The sequence below is a fragment of the Lacerta agilis genome, chromosome 13, assembly GCF_009819535.1.
Source record: "Lacerta agilis isolate rLacAgi1 chromosome 13, rLacAgi1.pri, whole genome shotgun sequence".
Classification (NCBI taxonomy): domain Eukaryota; kingdom Metazoa; phylum Chordata; class Lepidosauria; order Squamata; family Lacertidae; genus Lacerta; species Lacerta agilis.
In genome coordinates, this window is record NC_046324.1 from 27,555,003 (window position 1) to 27,579,580 (window position 24,578).

Below are 24,578 nucleotides of genomic sequence, written 5' to 3' on the forward strand. Positions count from 1 at the left end.
CAAAGTTCAGCCCATTAAACAAGGCCAGCCATCACCTCCCTGCAATGAGTAATGATGCCGAATAGCATTTAGAGAGATAAAAACCCTTTTTGCATAGGAATGAGATGCGTGACTCGCTGGATCTTCCAGCTCTGTGGCCGGAGGTGCTGCTTTGCCAACGAAGTCGTGGCTCCAGGCACTCCTCCCTGGCGCTTTGATTTGTTCAGACTTCCAGAGGGATTTTGAGCTGAGTAAGGAACCTTGGCTCCTCTTCATCTAGGTGTGCGCCGAGGGTGCCCATAGTATCAGACATGCCCCTTTTCATCCCGCAAAGGGGCTGGCTGATGAAGTTCAGGCATTGCACAGCTCCACAGACCACCACCCCCCTCTCCCCTTCTTCCATCCAAAGGCAACTGCTGGGAATTATCATGACTGTGTGTTCATGCACGCACACACAAACCAGCATACATTTTCCCACTGTACATCTGACAAAGAAAGAGAAGACCGGTACAAAAGCTTCTTTGACAACCAAGCAAACTGACACTGTGACAAGTTTTCAGAAATGCCAAATTTTCAGAGCAAGGCAGCAATGCATTAGTAATGGCGCTGGGCTGAAATTGCTGAGAATGTTCTCAAAAAACAGTCATGTAAACAGAAATAATAACAGTCCTCCTCTTCCAGCCATTTGCCTGCAGTGGCAGTGAGAACGCCGCTCCTCTCTCAGTGAAGTCATAATGAACCATAAAGCTGATTGGCTATATACCCTCATGACATTGGCCCTTTCATGGCGTGATCCCCAATTGGTTGGGATCAGCCAAGTGACTATTCCTGGGAACATGATAGCAACACCAGCAGCAAAAAGCATCAATGAAGGTTTGATTATTTGGATTTAAGGCCTTTTCAGGAAAACTTCTTCCCCCTGACCCTGCACTATTTCCAGTCAAACACAAGAGAATATTTGGTGCAGTCCCATTAATTAACACATCAGTCTCCAAGATAATAGTGACAAGACAAATTGGCTCCTGTGATCTTATGCAAATAGGAAAACAAATCGTTAACCACTTTAGGATAGAGTGCTCCGGGCCCTTTGTTTTTTATAGATATTTGCTTGATCTTATTGTTTTAAAAGTTGTATTAGGTCGCCTTCCTCAGCCTAGTGCCTTCCAGATATTTTGGACTACAACTCCAGCAATCCCAGCTAGCCCTGCCCATAAGATGCTCTGGTGGTTGGGAACATGCCCATGATGGCTGGGGGCTGATGGGAGTTGTTGTTGTCGTTCAGTCGTGTCCGACTCTTCGTGACCCCATGGACCAGAGCACGCCAGGCACGCCTATCTTTCACTGCCTCCCGCAGTTTGGCCAAAGTCATGCTAGTCACTTCGAGAACACTGTCCAACCATCTCATCCTCTGTCATCCCCTTCTCCTTGTGCCCTCCATCTTTCCCAACATCAGGGTCTTTTCTAGGGAGTCTTCTCTTCTCATGAGGTGGCCAAAGTACTGGAGCCTCAACTTCAGGATCTGTCCTTCCAGTGAGCACTCAGGGCTGATTTCTTTAAGGATAGATAAGTTTGATCTTTTTGCAGTCCATGGGACTCTCAAGAGTCTCCTCCAGCACCATAATTGCAGTTGTAGTTCAAACATATGGAGGACAGCAGTGTGGAGAAGTCTGTGCTAGGCAAAGACACAGCTTTGGAGATGGAACCCAATGCAGAAGGTACCATAGACACTAGACTTCAACCTTGGGCCAGCCCCCAGACCTGCCAAAGCCTCCTGGGTTTCTTGACTCTACTTCCAAACTGCTCCAGCAAAGTGGATTTCACAAATTGACAACCCTATTTCTTCTGGAAGGGGCACTTCTTGTGTGACATCATCATACCTATGCAGGGAGCAACAGGACAGACAGAGAGCCCCAATTCTAGCAAAAGCCAATTTCATTTTACTTTTTTAAAAATGGTGGGGGTGCATGACTCTCTAATAGCACAGACATAAGAGGAGGAAGTGGTGGGAACTCTATCGCTACCTTCCTCTAGTCTTCTCACATACTCAGAAACGGACCAGCAGCCAGCAAGGACAGGAGCATTCAAGGCAGTTGATGATATCACCAAAAACACCTACAAATCCAGTCTCTCTTAAGTATGAGAGAGAGCCAGAGTGGTGCTCACTGGGGTATCATGGGCCAGTCACAGTCTCTCAACCTAACCTACTTCACAGGGTTGTTGCGAGGATAGAACAGAGGGGAGATAAGTACCAGTATGTACACCACTTTGTTGGAGGAAAGGTGGGATATAAATAATGTAGTAGTAATAGTAATTCTAGAAGAACCAGGTGGTTCCTGGAAGACCAAGCAGGAATCTGTTCGATTCAATGGGATTGGATTGAGTGCAGTGGGATTTTTCTCACCAACTCTGCACGGGAAAGACACCCTCTTGAAATAGCAAGCATCAAATCAGGGGGATGCTTCGTAAGAAAGGAATAGGAAGGAGATAGTGTTAGCAAACACACCAAGACATCCAACAGAGTAACAGAGGCTTCCCTAGACTAAGGATGGATAGGGACAGAGATTTTCTTGTAGCATTTCTGACTCACACACCTAAAACTATTGAGCCTGAAAGCAGGGTGCAATTCAGGCATGGCTCTTCCCTTGTAGGTGGCAGCAAGGATCTGCACAGCAGTTATGGCAACTGTTCTCTGGGTCGGTGCCGGAATGGGGCTTGCCTGGGATTGTGAGATGAAGACACACTCAGCCCAAGTGAGGCTCCCACATCCACACTGTGGGCTGAAGCTTTTAGCCTGATATCGATCCTTTCTCAAAATGGATTGGGAAGCCATGGCTCTGTTTGGTGACCCAGTCCTATACCTTGCCTCCTTCTTACCTGGCCTGGGTCCTTTCCTGCAGGCCGCTTCAGCCAACAGCACACCCCAAGGCACCTGGTAAAACACCTAATGAAAATAAGTGGCTGAGGCATGTTAAACGTACGTGCTGAGAGGTCCTGAATGAGGCTGGGATTCATTTAGTTCAAATAAATAGTTGGGAAATTAGCCAAAGGGGAGAGAGCTGACTTGCATGCAAAATAGGGCAAGATCGATGCCTGGCTGTATCCTCTGAGGGAACTGCCCATCGTCAATCAGAGACCACCTCCAGGAGTGCCAGAGAACCATCTGGAAGCTACCAGCTCTTTCTTGGGGAAGCTTACACAGCTTAAATGGAGCTGGAGGGACACATCAACTCTTCCATGGAAGTGTGATGGCCTGGGACTCGGGCTCGGGCTCGGAACCAGAGGAGTCTCAGTCTGCACTGGATCCTCTGCCCCAGACATTGTCTGGGGCCTGATCCTGAAGAGCCCCAGTCTGCACAGGTTCTCCTGCAACAAGCACCAGCTGGGCCAAGTCATGGGCCTGAACCTGTCCTGGCTCCAGATGCAGAGAATACCTCGTTGCTGTCAACTGGGTCATCACTAACAGCTGCTCCACTACTGGGTGGGTCAGGAGAGGCTGAGGCGGCCCCTGGGTCTAGTAACCCACCGACATCTCCCGAGCTGCAGAGACTCAGGTCTGAGAGAAGGAGAGACCTGAGTACTCGCAGGAGGAGTGCTTGCCTTCGGGTGAGACAGGGTGGTGAGTCATCGGGGGATTGGGACAGGCCATTACATCATCAGAAATAAAAGGTTGCCGGACCCCACCCCAGGTTGCGGGAGCAACATTGCTGTTTGCCAGATTCTGTCTGTGTTCCTGTACCTGACCCTGCCTGGTTTTCTGCCTTGACTCTTTTGGACTGACTGCTCGCTGGCTCTTCAAACTCCAGACTGGACCTGGACCTCACTTCCTGGATTACTCCCAGGCCCAGCACAGGAATGACTGGTGGACTCCCCAAGGAGGAGGTTGCACCAGGCAGACAGGTGGAACCGGGGGGCCTCTTTAGGAAGCTGGGATTGAGGCAGGGACTATTTTATTCCTGGAAGGGGCCTCCCTGATCTCGGCAGGCAGATCTCTCTCCTATGATTTTGCATGCTGGGGGCATGATGAGGGGTCAACACTGTGCCTGGGTGCTGGAGACCACCAGTCCTAACCCATTAGCGGATTCACTGCTTACTTAACTGGACCAGCTGTTAGCTCTTCCATCCTCATCACAACTTCCATATGACCACTTCCATATGACCACACACCCTTCCATGCACACCACTTCCATATGACCACACACCCTTCAGTCACCCCTTCCCCTGAAGAACACACACAAAAGCACAAGTGAGCCTACACTTTTTGTTGGTGGTGGAGGTAGAACTCCAGACATGGAAGAGGGTAGTAATTACCCAAGTATGTAAACTTTATGCTATCTTACTCAGTTGAGTATCTTGACCAACAGAGAAGATGACGCCATTTTTATCCCTTTCTGCACATGTGGCACCCTCCAGATATTTAGGACTACAACTCCCATCAGACCCAGCCAGCATAGCCTAGTTGGGGAAGGATGGTCAGGTGCAGAGGTGGGAGCCTCAGATCTGAGGGCCAAATGTTGGCCTCTATCTGGTGCTTGGGACTCTGTCAAGACCACACCCCTCTCCTAGCCACACCCCCTTTTGTCAGGCCACACCCCTCACTGTCCCTGCTTCACATCCCCTTTGAGTGTTTCGCCAGGCTGAAATGTGCCAAATTGGACTCTGACCTTGCCTCTTGCTTGCCTGTATGAAGGACAGAGAGGGTATGTGTGAAGAAACTGTGGGAATGTTTAGGAATGTGGGGGAGGATATATTGTTTAAGATATCCTATCCTGACTTGTGTTTACAAGTTCAGCAATATCAGCAGAGCTAACAGTACCCTTTTAAAGTCACACAGCGAAAGCTTGCTTAGATTTGTTTGAATCTCCTGAAAATAATGTCCTGGTATTTTCCCCTTTATCCCTCTCAGAATAAGACAATACACAGTCTTCTATAAAAGATATAAAAAGAGTTTACTTACAATCATCAACTGATCACAATAAGATCCCAGTAGAGGCAGACTTAAACTTAGTAAAAGTTACATGTCGTGGCTTATCTCCATAAGGGAGAAGGCCTCTTTGTCTTCTCTTGGCTGGAAGCCAAGAGGAGCATCTTTGCTCTAGATGTTGCTCTGTTGAGAACGTCATAAGAAAGAGAGAGATGGAGTCTGACCCTTGTGCTTTTGTTAACCTGCACAGGTGAGGCCACACCCATCTCCAGTTACCCACAGTAAGTTGTCTCGGTCTAGGTAAACAGGAAATTATGGCTGGAGGACTGAGACACCCTTCATGTCCACTCTAGGAATGTTGTATTTGACTGCTCCCGTGTTTCACATCCCACAGAAACTAGCCTCCTGTATAAAGGTAAAATTTACACCTGTTGCTTCGCCCACTTTTGCCTTGGGCCCCACCCATCACTGGCACGTGGCCCTCAGAATGTTGCTCAGAAGAGAATGTGGCTCTTGGGCTGAAAAGGGTTCCCCACCCCTTATCTAGTGGAATTCCAACTCTCTTTGTCTGGCTTGACTTTGTGGGTGCCTTTGCTGCTCACCTCTCAGCCCCCTCCCAAGCCACCCTCAAAACTGCACATGCACCACAGCCTTGAAGGCACACATGGCTTTAAAGCCTACAATGAATTTTAGGTACGCTCTCTCCTGTTTATGTAGCAAAATAAATTCTTCAGAGAAGCTGGCACACTTCATGGGAGAGCTTGTGGAGGTAAATACCTTCATTTGCATAAAATGTGCCTGGCGATTGTAATGCTGAAGTCATAAAGAGCTGAGGGGTTTATGATCCATACTTTGATGCTTGCAGGATGTAAAATCTGACACGACGGAGGGAGGAGAGAGACAACATTTACCAAACTAGTTCTAAGGAAAGGGGGAAATGGATGATTTACAGAAATAGCCAATTCTTTTTATATAACTACAAATTCTGTCTCCATGTTTCAAAAGAGTTTTCCTTTTTTTTAAAAAAAAGGAAGGGGGTTCTTTCTACCACTTTTGATAAATTACATTGAAAGGAAACAGCAGCATTAAGCATGTAACAGGATTGGAATGAAGAGTTCCCAGGCTGAATACTGGGAAGAAGAAGGGCCTGCAATGGGCAGGTTTGCCCCCAGCAGCTCAGATTCCTCTGGAGGTGCAGAAGGTTTTGCAAAGCCTGCTGCAGCATGACAGCCTTTTTGCGCCTGACAGAAGCCAAGAGGAAAGGTATGCAGGAGGATCCCAGCAATATCATAGAATCATAGAACTGTATGATTCTATGGAAGAGTTGGAAGAGACCCAAAGAGTCATCTTGTTTGATCCCCGGCAACGCAGGAATCACAGCTAAACTATATCTGACTGATGGCCATGGGCGTCATGAGGGGGGGTGGGGGCGGTCCGCCCCAGGTTTCAGGGGAAGGGGGGTGACCCTTGGGCCTGCCGTGCCCCGCCAGTGGGCTTTGAGCAAGCCGCAGAGCGAAGCCGCTCCGCCCTGTGGCCTGTCCGGGGTCCGCCCGCCGGCGCCACTATGGGGCTGCCCCACACTATCGGTGGCTCGTGGGGCTGCCCCTTCAGTGCTGTTTTAAAGCAGCAGGGATGGGGAAGCCCCAGGAGCCAGCGCTCGCTCGGCGGGTCGCCACTGGAGCAGCAGCGCCGGCAGGATGGACAGTCTGTCCTGACGCATGCGTCGTGACGCCCCGCCCCCGGGGGGTGCCTCCACACGGCAACACAGCCCCGGGCACCCAAGAGGCTCCCTACGAGGCTGCTGATGGCCATCCAACCTCTCTTGACAAACCTCCAAGGAAGGAGAGTCTACACCTTCCAAGGGAGTCCACTTCACTGGTGAGCAGCTCTTACCATCAGAAAGTTCTTTCTAAGGTTTAGTCAGAATGACCTTTTTTGCCATTAGTTTGGGTCCTACCAGCAGAAAACAAGCCTGCTCCATCTTCCATGTGAAGGCCCTTCAGATATTTGAAGACAGGAATCTTATTGCCTTTTTATCTTCTCTTCTCCAGGCTAAACATTCCCAACTCCCTCAGCTGTTCCTCATATGTCCAACAGCATCCTGTCCTTACAGTGGTCAACCTGATGTCTCTTCTAGGAATCCCACAAGCGGAATCCAAGCACTCTCCCCATCTGCAATTCCCAGCAATGGGTATGCAGAGGCATTTACTTCTTCCAGATGTTTTGGGTGACAGCTCTCACTACCACATACTCACTGGCTCACTTAGATGAAGGAAAGCTGCTTCCAGTAGGGTGACCAGAATTGGCTAAGGGGGCAGAACCTTCTCTCCACTCATTTCCTCATTCCACAGCAGTGGTTTTAGACCTGCATGGCAAATATGCAAGAGCATGCATAGCTCTAAATTATTCCCATTTTGCAGATGAGGAACAGAGGCTAGGAGAATGATAGACTGATCTACCCAGGGGCAATGGCCAAGAATGGGCAGAGGGGTTCAAGTCTTCCAGATCAAAGCCTACCTCTACATCCACCAGACCTCAGTAGCTCTCATGGGGTGTGAAGTGGGGCGGAAGCAGGTATCTCAAGCCTTTATGTGGAAATGGCTGCAGGTACCCCATTGGCACACAATACTAAAGATTTCCAGCAGGCAAAAGGGCCAACCTATCTCCTACATGGCTGGAAAGAGGCAGAGGCAATGGACTATGGGACCCATCAGTAGGGGAGGTCCCCAGGTGGCACCATCCTCAGGCACCTCCTTTCAGTGGGTTGGGAAATATCTGTCAACCTGAGGGCCAAATTTCCTCATGGGCCATATGCCAGTGTTGGCAGGGTAACAGGTGTGACTATACTGAAGCTGCAGTTCATCTATGCAGGGCACAGAGCTCTCTTAAGTGTACACCTCTCTGCCCAGGCAAGCACGATTGTGACAATCCAAGGACACATTCCAGCCAGGCAGGGGCACTGGAGGAGCATGTGGAGCAGGACCAGGGATTGGACATGGCCTGGGAAACGTCCCCAGGGCTACAGAGAGGGCCTGGAGGGTTGCACTAAGGCCACTTTGCCCACCCCTTGAAGATCTAAGGCAAGAGGCAAGTTCCCAGCTTCTTACAGCCTAATCTTTACAGCAGCAGGCGGAAAGGGCTTGGATAACAGGATGAAGGTTAAAACTTTGGATAGTGGAAATAAATTGCCAATGAAACTTTGGGGGTCATTGGGGACTCCATGCAATACATTACAAAGAGGATAGAAAAGCAGATTTCAAAGAAGATTTTAAATTACGGTGGCCCGCTGCCTATTTATGTAGTGCCAGCAAAATTATAATATCCACAGTGAATGCTCAAGGAAGTTTGATGGTGTGTGTCCCTCCGCTGGATTCGGTGCTAAAAGCTTAGCCATTCATTCATACTCATACCCTTCTCAATTCATTGAAACCACTTCAAGCAAAAATCATTTGAAAGAAATTACCACTGCACCATGAGCAGTGAAAAATGTCCCACATGAGCCCCACCAGCCCCAAAAGCAATAAAATTTCTGCTGAAGTGCACAGTATAATAACTCAGGGAAAAAGGGGGAAGGTCCCCATGACAACAAGAGGAAGAAAGAAAGCCACAGAGCAATGCAGGAGATTCAGTCCTCCCTCAATACAAGGTGTCACCAATTTGTGTTGCCGTGTGCCGCCGCCACAGCTCTCACTTGGAGCATTCAAGGCCTTCGCCTCCAGTTCTCCTAGGAAGCAAGTCATTTGGCTGTTCCCAGGGAGCAGTGAATGCTGCTTTTTCTCCAGCACGCAGGGGGCCTGGGAGGGGACCTGCTTTTTGCATATCTATAGACCCGCTAATTCACCTAACTGTACCCACTGCTGACTTTCCCCTTGCCTAAACCAGAGAATAGTCTTTTTATTTAGTGTATGACTATTCCACCCTTCTCCCGTGGGAGCCTATGGGTGATGGAGTAGGAGGTGCAATGAGCCTAAAAATGGGTGCCTGCTTCACACTCAAGGTGCCTCTCACAGTCACAAAAAAGGGAGCAGGAAAGCCAAATTGGACATGCAGCTCAGCCCACATGCGAAACTTCAGATTTCCCATTGAGTAGAGCTCCTTTTGGCCAGTTAGGAGCTCATTGAGCTATCTCTACTGCAGTCCCAAGACCTTGGCACTGCCCATATTTGGCATGAGATATGCCATACTGCAGAGGTAGAAAACCTAAGGCCCGTGGGCCAGATGCACCCCAATCACCTTCTCAATCCAGCCCATGGATGGTCCAGGAATCAACATGTTTTTACATGAGTAGAATGTGTCCTTTTATTTAAAATGCATCTCTGGGTTATTTGTGGGGCATAGGAATTTGTTCACCCCCCCCCCAATATAGTCCAGCCCACCGCATGGTCTGAAGGATGGTGGACCGGCCCACAGCTTAAAAAGGTTGCTGACCCCTGCATACTGGGCAATGAATAAACCCTCAGATTACCTAACTCAGAAATTAAGGCAGCCAGGGCCAGCTGGCTGGTGCTAATGAGTGTTGTAGTCAAAAACCTCTGGCTCCAGGTAGGGGACAGGTGCAATTCTGGCCCGACTGCACTGGCTGCCAATTAGTTTCAGGGCCCAATTCAAAGTGCTGGTTCTGACCTGTAAAGTCTTAAATAGCTCAGGGCTGCAGTACCTCAAGGACCACCTCTCTCCAATATGAACTGACTAGGATCCTGCTGAGATCATAATCTGAGGTCCTTCTTTGTGTGCCTCCCCCATGAGAGGTCTGGAGGGTGGCAACACGAAAACGGGCCTTTTCTGCAGTGGCTCCCCACTTGCGGAATGCTATTCCTTGTAAGACTCAACAGGCACCTTTGTTACATATATGTGGGTGCCAGGCAAAAGCATTCCTCTTCTCCCAGACCTTTGGCTAATTAAACAATCTATGACCTTTTAAACTGTGTATGGGGGGGGTTATTGTTTTTGTTTGCTATTATGTTATGTAGTTTTTGTCTTTTTATATTGCAAAGTACCCCGTGCTCTTCAGAGGAAAGGTGGTAGAGAAACTTTAATCATCATCATCTGTTGGCATTGTGTCTGGGTTGCCCATTCATAAGCATGGCACAAGGGGAACAACCTTCCCCTGCAGCTGGTGTTCTTCAAAGGATGGGCCCTGGCAAGATCATGGCCAATAGGTTGGAAGTTTGGCTGCAAATCAGCTTGCAGAAGAGGGCATGGCATGGGGTTAAGACAGATAAAGCGAGGGACCTCCACATTCCCAGAATATCCTTGTACCTTTAACCTGTCACCTGCCTCTACAGACAGAGGCTGTTTAGACTGATACAGTATATCTTAAATTACATCATGCTTACAACCTCCTCCTCCTGCTTCTCTCTCATACCCAAAGATGGGTTGGTCCTTAGATGAGGAGACCTCACTGAAAGGAGCCCCACCCTAGCACCACCTTGAAGAAAAAAGGTGGGATCAAAAGGTAATAAGTAAGAGCAGGGATGCACATGTGTTCCCATGGATCTTTGGGGCAGTTTGTTTTCCTTCACAGCCCAAGACATCCTCAGCGCAACGGATTCACGATGCACCTGAAAGGCCCCCCCCCTCAGCGATACAGAACAGCACTCAGCAGGAGCCAAGAAAATCAATAGCCCTTCCCAAAGATATAAGAAGCGAGTGGATATAGAACACACCTTCCCCCTCCAGACACACAAGAAGCATCTGCCAAAATGCAGGAACTGCCAAGGGGTTGGAATGGTTTATATCACCAGGCAGGAAGAAAAACACACTACCCCAGTCCAAATGCTTTCAAAATCTCTCCAATGTTAACAGGAAGGAGCAGGCGTTGCGGATGCCAGCTCTCCTGGCTGCTGAGAGCCCAAAGGCTTCCAAGTCTGTCCTGCAGCCCAAGCCATCAAAAGGGGCCTGCAGAAAATGAACTCCATTTCGCAACCACACCCATTGCATTTCTATGTTTATGACTATATTCAAAGTAAATTATCTGGTCAATGAAGGAGAGAGTCATTCAGTGAGCCAAGCACACAGAGTCTGCGAAGCAGCATTTCAGGCACCAAGGACTGGTTGAAGCAAGCTTTCAGATCGCACAGGGTTATTCTTTAAGACTGAAGGCTTGGAGAAAATAGATGTCCTTGCGCCAGGCAGGGGTGGCACTTGCCCAGTTTTGTATGCTGAACTTCTGTAGTTGTTGCTGATATAGCAAACAGAAAGGATAAAAGGTGTGGTTTTTTAAGCCAGCTTACATGAACAAGAAGACCTTCCCATCTGTTCTAATTTAAACAAATAGATTAATATAAGAAGTCCATATGTCCAAATAGGCATCTCAATGAGAGTGATGATTATAAGCTGTGGAAGGGGCAGTGAGATTTTCTGACTCCTGAGTAGGAGATGATGAGGAGTGTGTCTTTCTGCCCTCACAGCAGAAGTTTCTTGGTCACCATAAAGGCAAGCAAAATCTATTTTTATTTTTGTTGTTCCCATACAGCAAGGATGTAATTTAAGTGCAGGTGAACACCCCCAAATACTAGGGATTTCTGCAAAACAAATCATTTTCTGACCAGAAAGAAGAAGATGCCACAGGACATGCCCACATCAGAGAGCATTATGTCACCAGTGTCTATCAGAAGTAGCCAATTCCTTCCTGTAGAGACAGTGTGGAGCCCAACATACCCAAAGTATCAGGATGGACTCTGCTGATATGTGTGCAGAGCTTTCATTCAAAAAGCTGGTCTGCTTTTCTGGTCCTAATTTTTTGAAGAAGAAGAAGAAGAAGAAGAAGAAGAAGAAGAAGAAGAAGAAGAAACTCTGCTCTACTGTGTGGTGTCAACTATAAGACAAAAAGAACCATCACATAGCACAACCTTCTGTGCAGATAACTCAGGACTGTCAACAGTCAGCAAGCACTTGAGCCTCCAAAACAGAGAGTTGTGTAGGCAGCTGAACTGATTGTCTTTTATTCTGTTCTTGAGTCATTTCCCCTCTGCCTATTGCCATCTTCCTCTGCTAATTCACCTTCTCCACCTGGGAGCAACCTCAAGTGACTCCTACCATGCACACTTTCCCCTGGTCACCAAAATCAGAGCTGTGGGTAAAACAAATGCATGAAAACAGGCCACTGGAACAGACACCAAAACTGAATGCCGCAGCCAACCTCACTATTCTTGGGGTGCTCAATATGCAAGCCGATAGCACGCGAACACCTTGAGATGATTTTGAATAACAAAACACTCTAGACGGGAAGCGTTGCAGCCAACTAAGTCCTACTCAGAGTAGACCTATTGGAATGTGTCTGTCTCAGCTTAGCTGTGAGTAAGTGGTGTAGCCCACCCACCTGCATGTAAGGTTGATCCATTGCTCACATGTCTTTAGACAGACATAGTCTGACAGGTAACTTTAGGATTAGTAATTTTTTAAAAAAAAACCTGGAAAAAGCAGCAGCTTGAAAGGAATCTGTTGCAAGTTTGCATCAGAAGAACAGGCCTTACACATTTAACTAGCTTTGAATTAAAAGGTTGTGCATCTTGAAAAGCTGTTTTGTGATATTATAGGCTGCACAAATGTGGAAGAAAGAGCTAACATTTACCTCCTTCAAATAAACCAGGTAAATGTATCTGTGCCATCATTTGGGGCAGCACTTTCTTGCAACAACCTTACTCAGTATAACAACCTTCTAAGCAGGTTGTTTGGTGACAAGGAGGGTGGAGGGTGGCGAGGAGAGAACTATTGGAGGATACAGCCAGTTCTGCTTTATCACACACACTAAGAAGCAGCCTGTTAATATGCATGGGTGGCACCCCAGCTTAAATCCCTGGCCCAGGCATAACACTTTGGCACAGCAAGCCCAAGGCTCCAACAAACCTTGGAAAAGCATTGCCTGTCTAGAAAGGGACTCCATTGATTTCTCTGCAACGTGCAAGGAAAGCCATACAGACACAATCAGATATCTTAGACTCGGAGACACACAATTATAATTGGCTCTGAACTGAACCGGATTAGCCACACACAGAGCAAATGACAGAGAATGTGGGATCAACAGCCTGGAGGAAGCATCGGTGTTCTCGTTGCCCAGGCGGGGATGGGGGAGGGGAGGAGGAGGGGCCGGCTGCAGAGCCGATCAGGCACCTTGTGGCTCCTCCATCCACTCCGTTGCGCAAGGAGAGCAAAGGGTCCTGTGCAGCAGATGGTGGAACTGTCCGCTGGAAGGGGTCTGGGGGCCGGAGCTGCAAACTACCATTCCAAAGAGATTCGCGCACGCCCGACAGAAAGACATGAGCCTCCCCTTTACACGTAAGGCGATGTGCTGCCGGGAGAAACCCCCCTCCTGGAAACACCAACGGGAGTGTCGTGTCACTGTAAGGTTTCTTCCGGGGCATCCACCAATTGCTCCTGTTCTCGGATGCCCCAGAGGAAGATTTCAAGTTGCCCAAGAGAAGCGGGAGCTCAGGCACAGCTGCACCCGCGGTGGGTCTGGGTGCCCTAGACCCCTCTGGGGCATTCCCACCGTCCCACGCACGCACCCCCAGCTGCTATTGCTGCTGCTGTTCTGGCACCATAATCGGTCTAAAACATCTTTCTTCAGGAGAAGGAGGCTATTGCCGAGCGAGCTCCCAAGGCGTCCCCCATTTCTGGCACTCGCAAAGCAGGAAGGCCCCAGAGCAAAGCCGCTTCTGTGGACCCCGCCCGCAACAAACTGGCTGCCTCGCACTGGCCCTTCCAGCCCATCTATTCATTATATTTCTTAATGAACTGCATGCACTTTGCGTAAGTTTTATAGTGCCTTTTTATTTAAGCTTTCAAATATGTTGCAAGTCACATGGAGACCTCTGTGCGTAACAAGAGACTAACGAACTAAAGGTAATAATAATAATTTACACCTCAGCAAAAACACATGAGGGGGCCCCTCAATAATATGAAGCCTTGGCTATTTGAGGACGCCCCATCCGAGAGGGTCCCCATCCCTCCTCCTGCCCGCTCCTCTCACCTTCACAGCTCAGGCAAGTGGCTGCGGGGATCTCCTTTCCCATCAGCAACCCGGTTCTCCTCGGACTCCTTGGCACCTGAATAAGGCGAGGCTTAGCGCTCAGGCACAGAAACCTGAGAGGCGGCTGAAGCCTTCAAATCTTCCTCAGAAAACTTGCCTAGAGGCGTAGAAGTCCCTGCTCGACAGGGCAACACTTCGCACGGAGCTCATAACTCTGCCCTCAGCCTACCTTGAGGAATTTCTGCTTTCTGCCCAGGAAGAGATTCAGAAGAGCCCGTTTTGGAGAGCATTATACTGCAAAACCGGGTGCTGGTGGTAATCACTCCGAGCGTTTCAACACAAAGTTCTTATCCCAGGGGATCAGGATTGAGTTTTCAGGGGTTCCCCTCAATTGCACAGGGGCACGGGGGCGCTTTCCAACCCCAAATTCGACCAGGTCTAAGACTTTGCTGCTCTTGGAACAGGGGTGAGTGGGAGGGTGCAACGCAGCATGGCTTTGTTTGGGGACATCTCCGAAATATTGTGCACAGCTTTGAATAGCTGGACAATCTTATTAAAATGAAAGGGATAGGCGCACGCGGCTCTCAGGAGGAGAGCTGAGCTGAGCGCCCCTGTGCCACTACAAGGACTCCTGACTCCCTAACTGCGTTTTGACAATCAAGGAGCCACCTGCGGCTCATGGGCAGGGAGAGTCGCTCGGGTCTTTTGGCCCGTCACAAGCCAAGCACTCGGCCCTCGGCTCTCCCAAGCATTGCTGGTCCCTTCTCCACAACAGGGCAGCTTTCAGGACCATGGACAGCGCTGCGTAAACAAGCTCCGCGCCTCGCTTGCTTTGACACCCTTCCGCGGCGGGAGCAGCTCTTAGACCACACCACCTAGCCTCTCGGGGAGATTGTCTTTTCCCAACCTAGGTTCCTGGCTTGCAGGGTGAGACGTCTAAGCAAGTGGGGGCGAGAGGCTGCCCTAAAGCGCCCGGAGAGAACGAACTTTCTCCCTTGGGATTCCCAAGCCAAGGGTGTAGGGCAACACGTGCCGTGTAGGGCAACACGTGAACTGCCCCCAGGAGAAATCGAACCCTCGCAGGCGACATTCCTGTCCCGGAGGCACGGAGCCCGCCACCCACCCAGGGCCAAGCTTGGCTCCGGAGGGGGCAAGCTCCAATCGCCCTGGCCCAGGGGCCTTTCGGCGACATGTGCAGCCCCGCTTTCTGGCCACCACCAGGAGGCTCAAGGCTGGCCGCCGGAAAGTCCGGACCTAGCCATTACTCCGTGCCAGAGCAGAAAGGCCCCGTTTCAGTCCGCGGCAGCATCTATGGGTCAGGTTGCAAAACGGACCCTGTCTCTGGATCACCGGAGAGCCGCCGCCAGCCCGTGTAGACAATACTGAGTGAGGTGGACCCCCATGTTCGCTCTTCCTCGGTGCCAGCGCAACCTCTGGGCGCCTTTACCCGGCGAGTGCCCCCTTCCCGCGCCCGCGCGCTGCTTACCTGTACCAGTCGAGGCCCTTGTCGTAGTTGCGGTCGAAGAAGTGGGGTTCGGTGCCCACGGCGCGGACGTCGGGGTGCGCTCGGAGCGCCTCCAGCAGGGCGCGGGTGCCCCCCTTCTTCACGCCGATAATGAGCGCCTGCGGCAGCCGCTTCTCCCCATAGTCCGGCGTGGCGGTAGCAGCGGCGGCGGAGGCGGCAGCTTCGGAGCCCGCGGCGGAAGCGACGCTGGCGCTGCTACTGCTACTGTCGCCGCCAACACCGAGGTCCCGGTCCGGGGCGCTGCTGGGGCTGCTGGCTGAGGGTGGGTCTGTCTCGGTCCAGGCGCGGCTGGGCTCGGTGACCGCGGAGACAGAGGGCGACGAAGGGGTACGTAGCCACGCGGGGCTCCCGTTGCGCGGCGGAGGGGTGTCGGCGGCAGAGGGGCTGAGCGGGGAACCCTGCGGGGCGAGTGGGGACGAGGGGAGGGCGCCGGGGCCGCCCATGAGGCTGTAGCAGGCGTAGGTGAGGCAGAGCGAGAGGCTGCACATGCAGAGCAGCTTGCGGGCGGGGGGGCCCTTAGGCGGGGGGGCCATGCCGCCTGCCCGTGCCCAGCCCCGGCCGCATCCTGTCAGCCGCCCGTCGGCCGCCGCCCCCCCGGCCGCACGGCCCGCCGCTGCTGCTCCTGCTGCTGCTCCTGCCGGCCCCCGGCCCCCCCGCCGCCGCCTCTGCTCGGGGGGAGCCCCGCATGGCACAGCCGCCCGGGCGGGCCCCGCGTCTGCCCAGCCGAGGCTGCTGCTGCTCCTGCTGCTCCTGCTGCTGCTGCTTCCGAGCGAGGGAGTCCCCGACGAAAGTTTGTGCTGGGTGCTGAGCAAGAGGCGGGGCAGCGGCGGGGCGGGGCGGGACGAGGGAGGGAGGGAGGGATGGACGGAGGATGGACGCGGCGAGGGCTGTCTGCTGGGGCGGGGACGAAGCAGCGGGCCCGGCAGCTACTAGCTCCGGCAGCCCACCACCCAGAGAGCCCCTGCCCTGCTAGGAAGGGTCTACCGGGTCCGGAGCTTTCTCGGCCAGCCCAGTCCCAGGAGGCGCCTACGGAGATGGAGGCTCAAGGACAGCCAGCCGCTTCTCCAGCGATGCCGGACGCAGTGAGGGGGTTCAGAGCCGTTTGCCTCTAGAATGGGGTACACTCGGTCCCAAAGCGGCCGGCTTCTACCTTTCGATTCGCTGGTTGACTCGGAACACGTGGCTTCCTCTCTGCCCCAGTTTCCTCCTTGGGAACAACAGTGGCCTACCTGGCCTGGTTGCTCTGTGTGTGTTTGTGTGACGGAATTAGCGGTGTCACCTCCGTGTGATGCGCCTATCTGATCCTTGGGCCGGTCTTTCCGCGAGCAATGCTCTGGCCATGCTGCGTCGGAAGTGGCATTTGGACATGCCCCACCCCTCCTCAGCGCTCCCGCTCTTGACCGCTACTCTCTTCCGGGCCGAGGCAGGTTGCACAGCCCGAAAGTTGAGAAGGGGAGCCAGAGACCCGAGTTCACGAATCACTTGGGAAGAGGCTCCTTGCATGGAGGAGGCTTTCCATCCAGGTCCTGCTCGCCTAGCCCAGTGTTTTTCAACCACTGTTCCGTGGCACACTAGTGTGCCGCGAGATGTTGCTTGGTGTGCCGTGGGAAAAATTGAAAAATTACTTTATATATAGTCAATATAGGCACAGAGTTAATTTTTTTAACATTTTCTAATGGTGGTGTGCCTCGTGATTTTTTTCATGAAACAAGTGTGCCTTTGCCCAAAAAAGGTTGAAAAACACTGGCCTAGCCAGGCGGCGGCGATGGCACTCGAGTCGCGGGCTGACTCTGAGCATCTGACAGGCACGTTGTTTGGAGAAGGGAATGGTGGCGTGTGGTGATCCGAGGCGTCCATAAACCCTTCCCAGGATTCCTGCCCGACCTGGCTGCCCAAGAGCGGCAGCAAGCGAGATTTCAGCTCGCTGCTGCTCTCCGCTGGACAAGCGGCTCTGCTCGCAGCTCCAGTCCAGATAAAGATTATTCCTTTCTAATATATTTTTATGGTCCACATGAGACCGCTGAAATGGAGAGCCTGGGCGTTCCTGTAAATCATTTTCTGTAACTGGTGGGTTCCCTCGGCTCCCTTAAGGGCGTCAGGGAAACGCAAGACTGGGACTGACAGGCCTAGCCAGGAGGCTCTGCTCCGCCTTTGACAAGTCCTGGATGGAGTAAGCAAGCCTGGCTCAACCTGGTGTTTTTGCAGAGGTTATTCCTGGAAAGTGTGTGGTGTGTGCGTGTGTGTTTGTGTCTTTCTCTTGCCCCTCTTTCTCTCTGCAGGACTGCCTTGCAAGGGGACAGCACTGCTCCAGCTCCCTTAGCACAGGTTAATTACTCCCTTGATACCCTTTACCTGTTCTATCTGTACATTACAGGCCAAACTCCCATTTAGCCCAGCACCCTCTTTTCACTGTAGCCAGCCAAGTGCCACCATCCACTGGGAAGTCCCCAAGCAGGATTTGAGTGCAACAGCAGCAGCAGGAGGACTCTCCCCATTTAGGATTCCCAGCAACTGGTATCACTCAGAGGCATATTGCCTCTGATAGGGGAAAGAGTCACTGTGGCTTGGAGCCTTCAATAGCCTTCTCCTCCAGGAATTCTTCTCATCCTCTTTTGAAGCCATCCAAGTTGGTGGCCATCACTGCCTCCTGGGAAAGTGGTTTCCATTGTTTAACAATATGTTGCATGAACAAGGACTTTCTTTTATCTTTCCTGAATCTCCCTGTGGGAATGTTTAGGAGTGTGGATGAGTATATATTATTTATATATCTCAATCCCAGCTTGTGTGAGCAAGCTCCAAACTTAGCAGAGTTTACATTCCCTTTTAAAACACAGCAGAAAAATGTTTGCATAGGCTTGCTTAAGCCAGCTATATTCCTGGTATATTCCCCTTGTTCCCTCTTAAAAGTAGAAAGACACAATACTGATTATAAGATATAAAAGGAGTTTACTTACAGACATCCATGAGTTACAGTACATGCTTCAAGGAGGCAGACAAACTTAGATAAATGTATTTACATGCAGTGAAGCTGCTTCCATGAGGGAACAGGCTTCACCTCTGCTTCTCTCAGCTGCAGGCTGAGAGAGAGCATGCTGCTTCTTCAAAGGATGAGGCAAAATGGAGAGTCTTCTTTGGGATCTTCCTCCCAGGTAAGACCACATCTACTTCTGGTTCCTGTAACTCAGTCCAGGTAAACAGGAAGTTAAGCCTGGAGGACTGAGTTACCTTCATGTCCTCTCTAGGAGTGTTGTGTTTGGCTGCTCTGTGTTTACATCCCACAAACCCCTTCTCAGACGAACACAACATACAAACATATACAACTTTATTCAACCACCCAGAGTCCCAGCTTGACACGTAGATTCTGGAAACTCTCTCTTGGGAGGGGCTTCGTCAGGATGTCCGCAGCCATCTCATTGGTGCAGCAGTACGACAGTTCCACAAGTCCATCCTGGACTGCCTGACGTATATAATGGTACCTCACACCTATGTGTTTTGTCCTGGCAAGGAACTTTTCACTCTGTGTCAGTTTTATGCAACTCTGATTGTCCTCCAGCAAACTGACAGGTTCCTTTCTCACCAAACCAAAGTCCTTGATGAGTTCATCCAGCCAGGCAATCTCTCGGCACGATTCCGATGCAGAAATATATTCAGCTTCTGTGGAAGATAATGCTACACAGTTCTGTTTATAACTGCCCCACACAACAGGTCCATCCCCAAACATAAAAACATGACCACTTGTTGATTTATAACCAGCATTATCCCCAGCCCAATCTGCATCAGTGTACCCCACCAACTTAGGGTCACTGACAGCTGGCAACCTTAATTTACAGTTCACTGTACCCTTCAGATAACGCACCACCCTCTTCACGCCAGCCCAATCATGCTCAGTGGGAGAACTCACTTTCCTGCTAAGAATCCCCACTGCATTGGCTATGTCAGGTCTACATGTGGTAACTAAATACAAAAGTTTACCAATTACCGACCTATATTCACTGTTATCTGGCAACAGCTTCGAATCCTGCTGATTCTTCAGGAAGTCTGTGGCCATGGGCGTTGCAACTGTGTTTGCATCTTGCAACTGCATGCATTCAATCAGTTCATTTATTTTCTGTCGCTGGCTGAGAAGAAATGATCCGTCTTCTTCTCTTTCCACTTGGATTCCTAGGTAGTACTTGACGTCTCCTAGTTCTTTGACTCCCACCTCTTTGCTGAGGTGTTTCACAATTTGCACATAGTCTCTGTTATTAGATGTTGCGATAATCAAGTCATCAACGAAAGCCAATATATAAGAAAATTGTCCATTACTTGACTTACTGTACAAGCACTTGTCAGCGTTTCCTTGCTTGTATCCAAGTTGCACCAGCATACTGTGCAATTTCTGATTCCAAGCTCTAGCAGCCTGCCTTAATCCATAAAGTCCTTTTTCTAATTTGCAGACTAGATGAGCCTCATTCGGTTTTATAAAACCCTTAGGCTGTTTCATATAAATCTGTTCTGTAATCTCGCCATGCAAAAACGCAGTCGAAATATCGATGTGACGCACGTCCATTTGCTTAGAGGCTGCTATGCTCAAAAGCATTCTTACGCTACTGTATCTTACAGTTGGTGCAAACGTTTCATCATAATCTTCACCATATTTCTGCGAAAATCCTTGTGCTACTAGCCTTGCTTTGTAGCGTTGCACTTCCCCTTCTGACCCCTTCTTAACCTTGAAAACCCACTTGCAGCCAATGGCTTTCTTACCCGGAGGTAGTTCTGTGAGGGTCCAAGTCTTATTTTGATGCAGTGCATCCATCTCCTCCTGCGCGGCCTTCTTCCAGAGACTGGCTTCTGCAGTTGGCATCCGCTGAATCTCTTCCCATGTGGAAGGTTCCTGTGGTGACGCCGACCCTGCAAGGTAGGACAACCTTACCGGTGGAACACCTCTGTTGGTTCTGGATGAGCGTCTGACCTCTGGTTCTGGTTCCTGAACCGCATCAGCTTCTTCATCATCCTCCAACGCTGGCATGTCCCCTTCTGGATCCTCTTCGTCTCTGGAGCCGCCAGGATTCTGGTCCTCTGCGTCTTCTGGTGCATCACCTGTAGGGGGCGCTATGACACTAGAAGGCAGATTAGTACTTTGTGGGGTTACAGAAGGAAAGTGTATAAGTTCTTGAGTCCATTCTGACTCCTTGGAACAGTCAATGACAGTCTTCCTTGTGTCAACCTTTGCATGCTCATCAAAATAGATTGCATGTTGTGCGCTGACCTTACCAGTTCGTAAGTCCATCACTCTGTATCCTTTTCCTCCAGAGGCGTACCCAACCAGGATACCTGCCTGTGCTCTGGAGTCTAGCTTGTGTCTGTGTTCCTTGGGCACGTGATAGTAACACAGACTACCAAACACACGTATGTGTGACAAATTAGGCGTTCTTCCATGCCAAAGTTCAAATGGTGTGCGCTCTGCCCCCTTGGTGGGCAATCTATTCTGGAGATAAACGGCTGTATGGGCTGCATTTCCCCATAGCCTTTGGGGCAAGGATGCTTCCTTTAGCATGCATCTTGTCATTTCCATAATGGATCTGAATTTCCTTTCGGCTATCGAATTCTGTTGTGGGGTATATGCGACTGTGGTTACATGTATGATACCTTCCTTGGACATGAGATCTTGCATTTCACGTGAGCAGTACTCACCTCCATTGTCACTCATCAACACACCTGGAGCTCTCTGGAACTTGTTCTTGACCATGGCAATGTAGTCTCTGAACATTTCTACTGTCTCACATTTCTCTCTGATGAAGTATGCAACACAATATCTCGAAAAATCATCAAGAAATATCAATATATATTTGTTGTTTCCAAGTGATGGAACATTGATTGGTCCACATAGATCTGAATGCACAATGTCCAAAACTTTAGTACTTCTTTGCTCTGCACAACGTGGAAAAGAAGGTTTTACAGCCTTTTCAGTTATACAACTTATGCATTTTGTTGGATCCTGGTTGTTGCTCCCTTTTACCTGCAAACCTCTTACAAGATCCTTCTTTTGTAGATCCAGAATGACGTTTCTGTCTCTGTGTCCCAATCTTCGGTGCCACAGCGTTAAATCTGCTTCATCCTTCTGGCTGGAATGGGCGACTTTTGCAGACTGCTTTTCTGAAACATTAAGCTCATAAACCCCATTTGTTAGTCTGGCTTCAGCATACACTTCACCATCTTTGGTTACACTACATTGTCCATTCTCAAATGTGATCTTGAAGCCTTTCTTGTCCAAAGCGGACACACTGAGTAAATTGCAGTTCAATTCTGGCACATACTGAACATCAGACACTCTGGTTCTAAAAGACTCATTATCTACATTGAATTCCAAATGCACAGAACCTGCACCTTCCGACTTCAAAATGCGGCCATCAGCTATTTCGATCTCAGATTCTTGATCATTTAATTCATTAAAATATTCTTTTAAAAAACAGTAATGGGAGCTCGCTCCAGAATCTAAAATCCACGTATTATGCACATTTTCATAATTCTGGACAGCTAAACTCCTCTCTTGTAACAGCATGGAGCACTTAAATCTTTCCTTCCTTTCTGCCTTTTGCTGAAAGGTCTGGGAATTCTTTGCTTTAGAAGCATAATTACAGTCACTTCTCCTAGAGTTGCGTTCTTGAGAATCCAAGCTTTCTCTGCATTCCTCTCTTAAGTGGCTGATTAATTCATTAAAAGTCAGATCTTTTGTGTGATCCATTAGGCTTCTAAATGAAGAAAATGCTGGTCCTAGCGATGCTAGCAAGAAAGTCACCTTAGTGTGCTGGCCCCAAGGGTTTGTCCATGAAGCGAGGTCCAAGTCCAGTCCTGGGTCTAGGGGTCCAAAGGAGGTCAATCCGGCGGGGAGCAAGGCAGGGAGCAGGTCAAGGTCCAAGGCAGGTTCAGGCACAAGGTTGCAGGTTGAGCACACGCTTGCAACTAAGTTGCTCACGCAACTTGGGCTGGGTCTGGCTGGCTTTTATCTGGCCCTATGCTTAGGGCGGTCCCGATCCTCCGGAGACTCGCCTCTCCTCCGGGCCTGGAGGCGAGCACTCCTCCTGCAGACACTTAACTCCCTTCGCCTCTCTGCCCTGAGCCTCTGTAGCTCAGGAGAGGCTGGTGGGTTACTGGACCCAGGGGATGCCTCAGCTTCCTCTGAAGAGGCTGGGAGTGGAGCACCTGCAGGCAATGGGTCCTCCCTCCCATCAGGAGCCAGAGCAGACTCTGCTGATGCCTGCACCTGGGGATCCAGCACAGGTGGGGATCCTTCAGGCTCAAGCCCTGGCCCCGGCTCAGCTGGTTCTGGAGGCGGGGAATCCTGTGCAGGCTGGGATCCCTCAGGTTCAGCATCAGAGTCTGACTCCCAGGCCATCACACCATCCCCCCTCCCAGGCCTCCCCCTCAACCGAGGGGCCGGACCAGGCTTGCTGGGGTAAGTTGCATGGAAATCACGGAGGCAGGCAGGTGCGTGGACGTTTCCCGCTGGTTCCCATGAACGATCCTCAGGCCCATACCCCTTCCAGTCGATGAGGTATTGGAGCTTCCCCCTGCGGTATCGTGAGTCGAGAATGCGCTCCACCTCGTACTCAGGCTCCCCCTCAACCAAAACTGGCTGCGGTCGTGGATTGTCCGGGTGGAACTCGTCGGGCGGGGCGACTGGACTAAGTAGGGACCGGTGGAATACTGGGTGAACCTTGAGCGATGGAGGTAACTGGAGGCGAAACGCCACCGGCGACACCTGCGCAGTGATGGTGAATGGGCCGGCAAACCGTGCATCCAGCTTTCGTGAGGGCCGAGAAGGATGCAGGTGACGGGTAGAGAGCCACACCCGATCGCCAACATGGAGTTCTGGCCCCTCCTGACGATGTCGGTCAGCCTGGGCCTTGTATGCGTCCTTGGCCTGGCGCAGTTGCTCCATCAATAATTGTTGCTGGGACTGAAGCTCCTGAAGCCAGTCTGTCACTGCGGGGACCGCGGAAGCTGGCAGCACGTCCGGGAACAAACGTGGATGGTAGCCGTAGGAGGCCTGGAACGGGGTCTGCTGGGTGGAGGCGTTCACTGCATTGTTGTAGGCGAACTCCGCCAATGGCAAGTGATCGACCCAGTCATCCTGCTGAAAGCTGCAGTAACACCGGAGGTACTGCTCCAGCACCGCATTTGCCCTTTCCGTCTGGCCATCGGTCTGCGGGTGGTGGGCCGAAGATAGACAGACCTCCGTCCCAAGGGTCTGGTGCAGGGCTCGCCAGAAGTGGGATGTGAACTGGACGCCGCGGTCAGAAACCACACGCTCGGGCAGGCCATGCAGGCGGAAGATGTGCTGCAAGTACAGCTGAGCCGTTTCCTTAGCTGTGGGTATGGACGGGCAGGGGGCACAGTGCACCATCTTAGTGAAATGGTCCGTGAAAACCAGGAGGCAGGTACAGTGACGAGATGGGGGCAAGTCCACCACAAAGTCCAGCGAGACCGTGTGCCAGGGACGCGGTGGGACTGGTAATGGCTGGAGCAGACCGGGGGGTCGCCCGGTAGGACCCTTGGCCCGCCGGCAGACGTCGCAACCAGCAACATAGCGTGCCACATCAGCCTTCAGGCGGGGCCACCAGAACTCCCGGCTTACCAGATGGGTGGTCCGGTACCGCCCAAAGTGCCCTGCTGCTGGGGCATCGTGGGACATCTGGAGAACCTCAGCCCGCAATGGTCCTGGTGGGATGTATAGACGACCCTGGTGCAGCAGTAGGCCCTGGTGCAGGGCCAGCCCCGGATATCGAGAGCATGACCCGTCAGACAGTTCCCGGAGCCGTTCCTGTGCCCAAGCATCGACCCGTTGCTGTTCTCGCACCCGAGCCTGCAGCGGCTTGGCCTCCTGAGTGGCCAGGAATGCGGCTGGTGGTAAGATAGTCGTCGGTACTGCCTGCTGTACAGTGTCTGTGACGTCCTCAGGTTTCCGGGACAGGGCATCCGCTTTCCGGTTTTGGGAGCTAGGGATGTAGCGGATCCGGAACTGGAACCGGGAGAAAAACAGCGCCCACCGGATCTGCCTTTGGTTCAACTTGCGGGTGGTCTGGAGGTACTCCAGATTCCGGTGGTCCGTTCTCACTTCCACCGGGTGTCGTGCCCCCTCCAGATGATGGCGCCAGACCTCAAAGGCCACCTTGATGGCCAGTAGTTCCCGCTCCCACACG

The 24,578-nt window shown here is 51.1% G+C and overlaps 1 protein-coding gene across 1 annotated transcript in view; it reads right to left on the reverse strand.

Moving 5' to 3' along the window:
* Positions 1 to 15,969, reverse strand: part of LOC117056871 (heparan sulfate glucosamine 3-O-sulfotransferase 4-like) — a 92,865-nt gene extending 76,896 nt beyond the window's left edge. Inside the window, exon 1 of the mRNA XM_033167559.1 lies at positions 15,358 to 15,969. Within this exon, the coding sequence (XP_033023450.1) occupies positions 15,358 to 15,929 (572 nt within the window). The 5' untranslated portion in view covers positions 15,930 to 15,969. The remainder of the gene's footprint in view (positions 1 to 15,357) is intronic.
* Between the last annotated feature and the right edge of the window lie 8,609 nt (positions 15,970 to 24,578).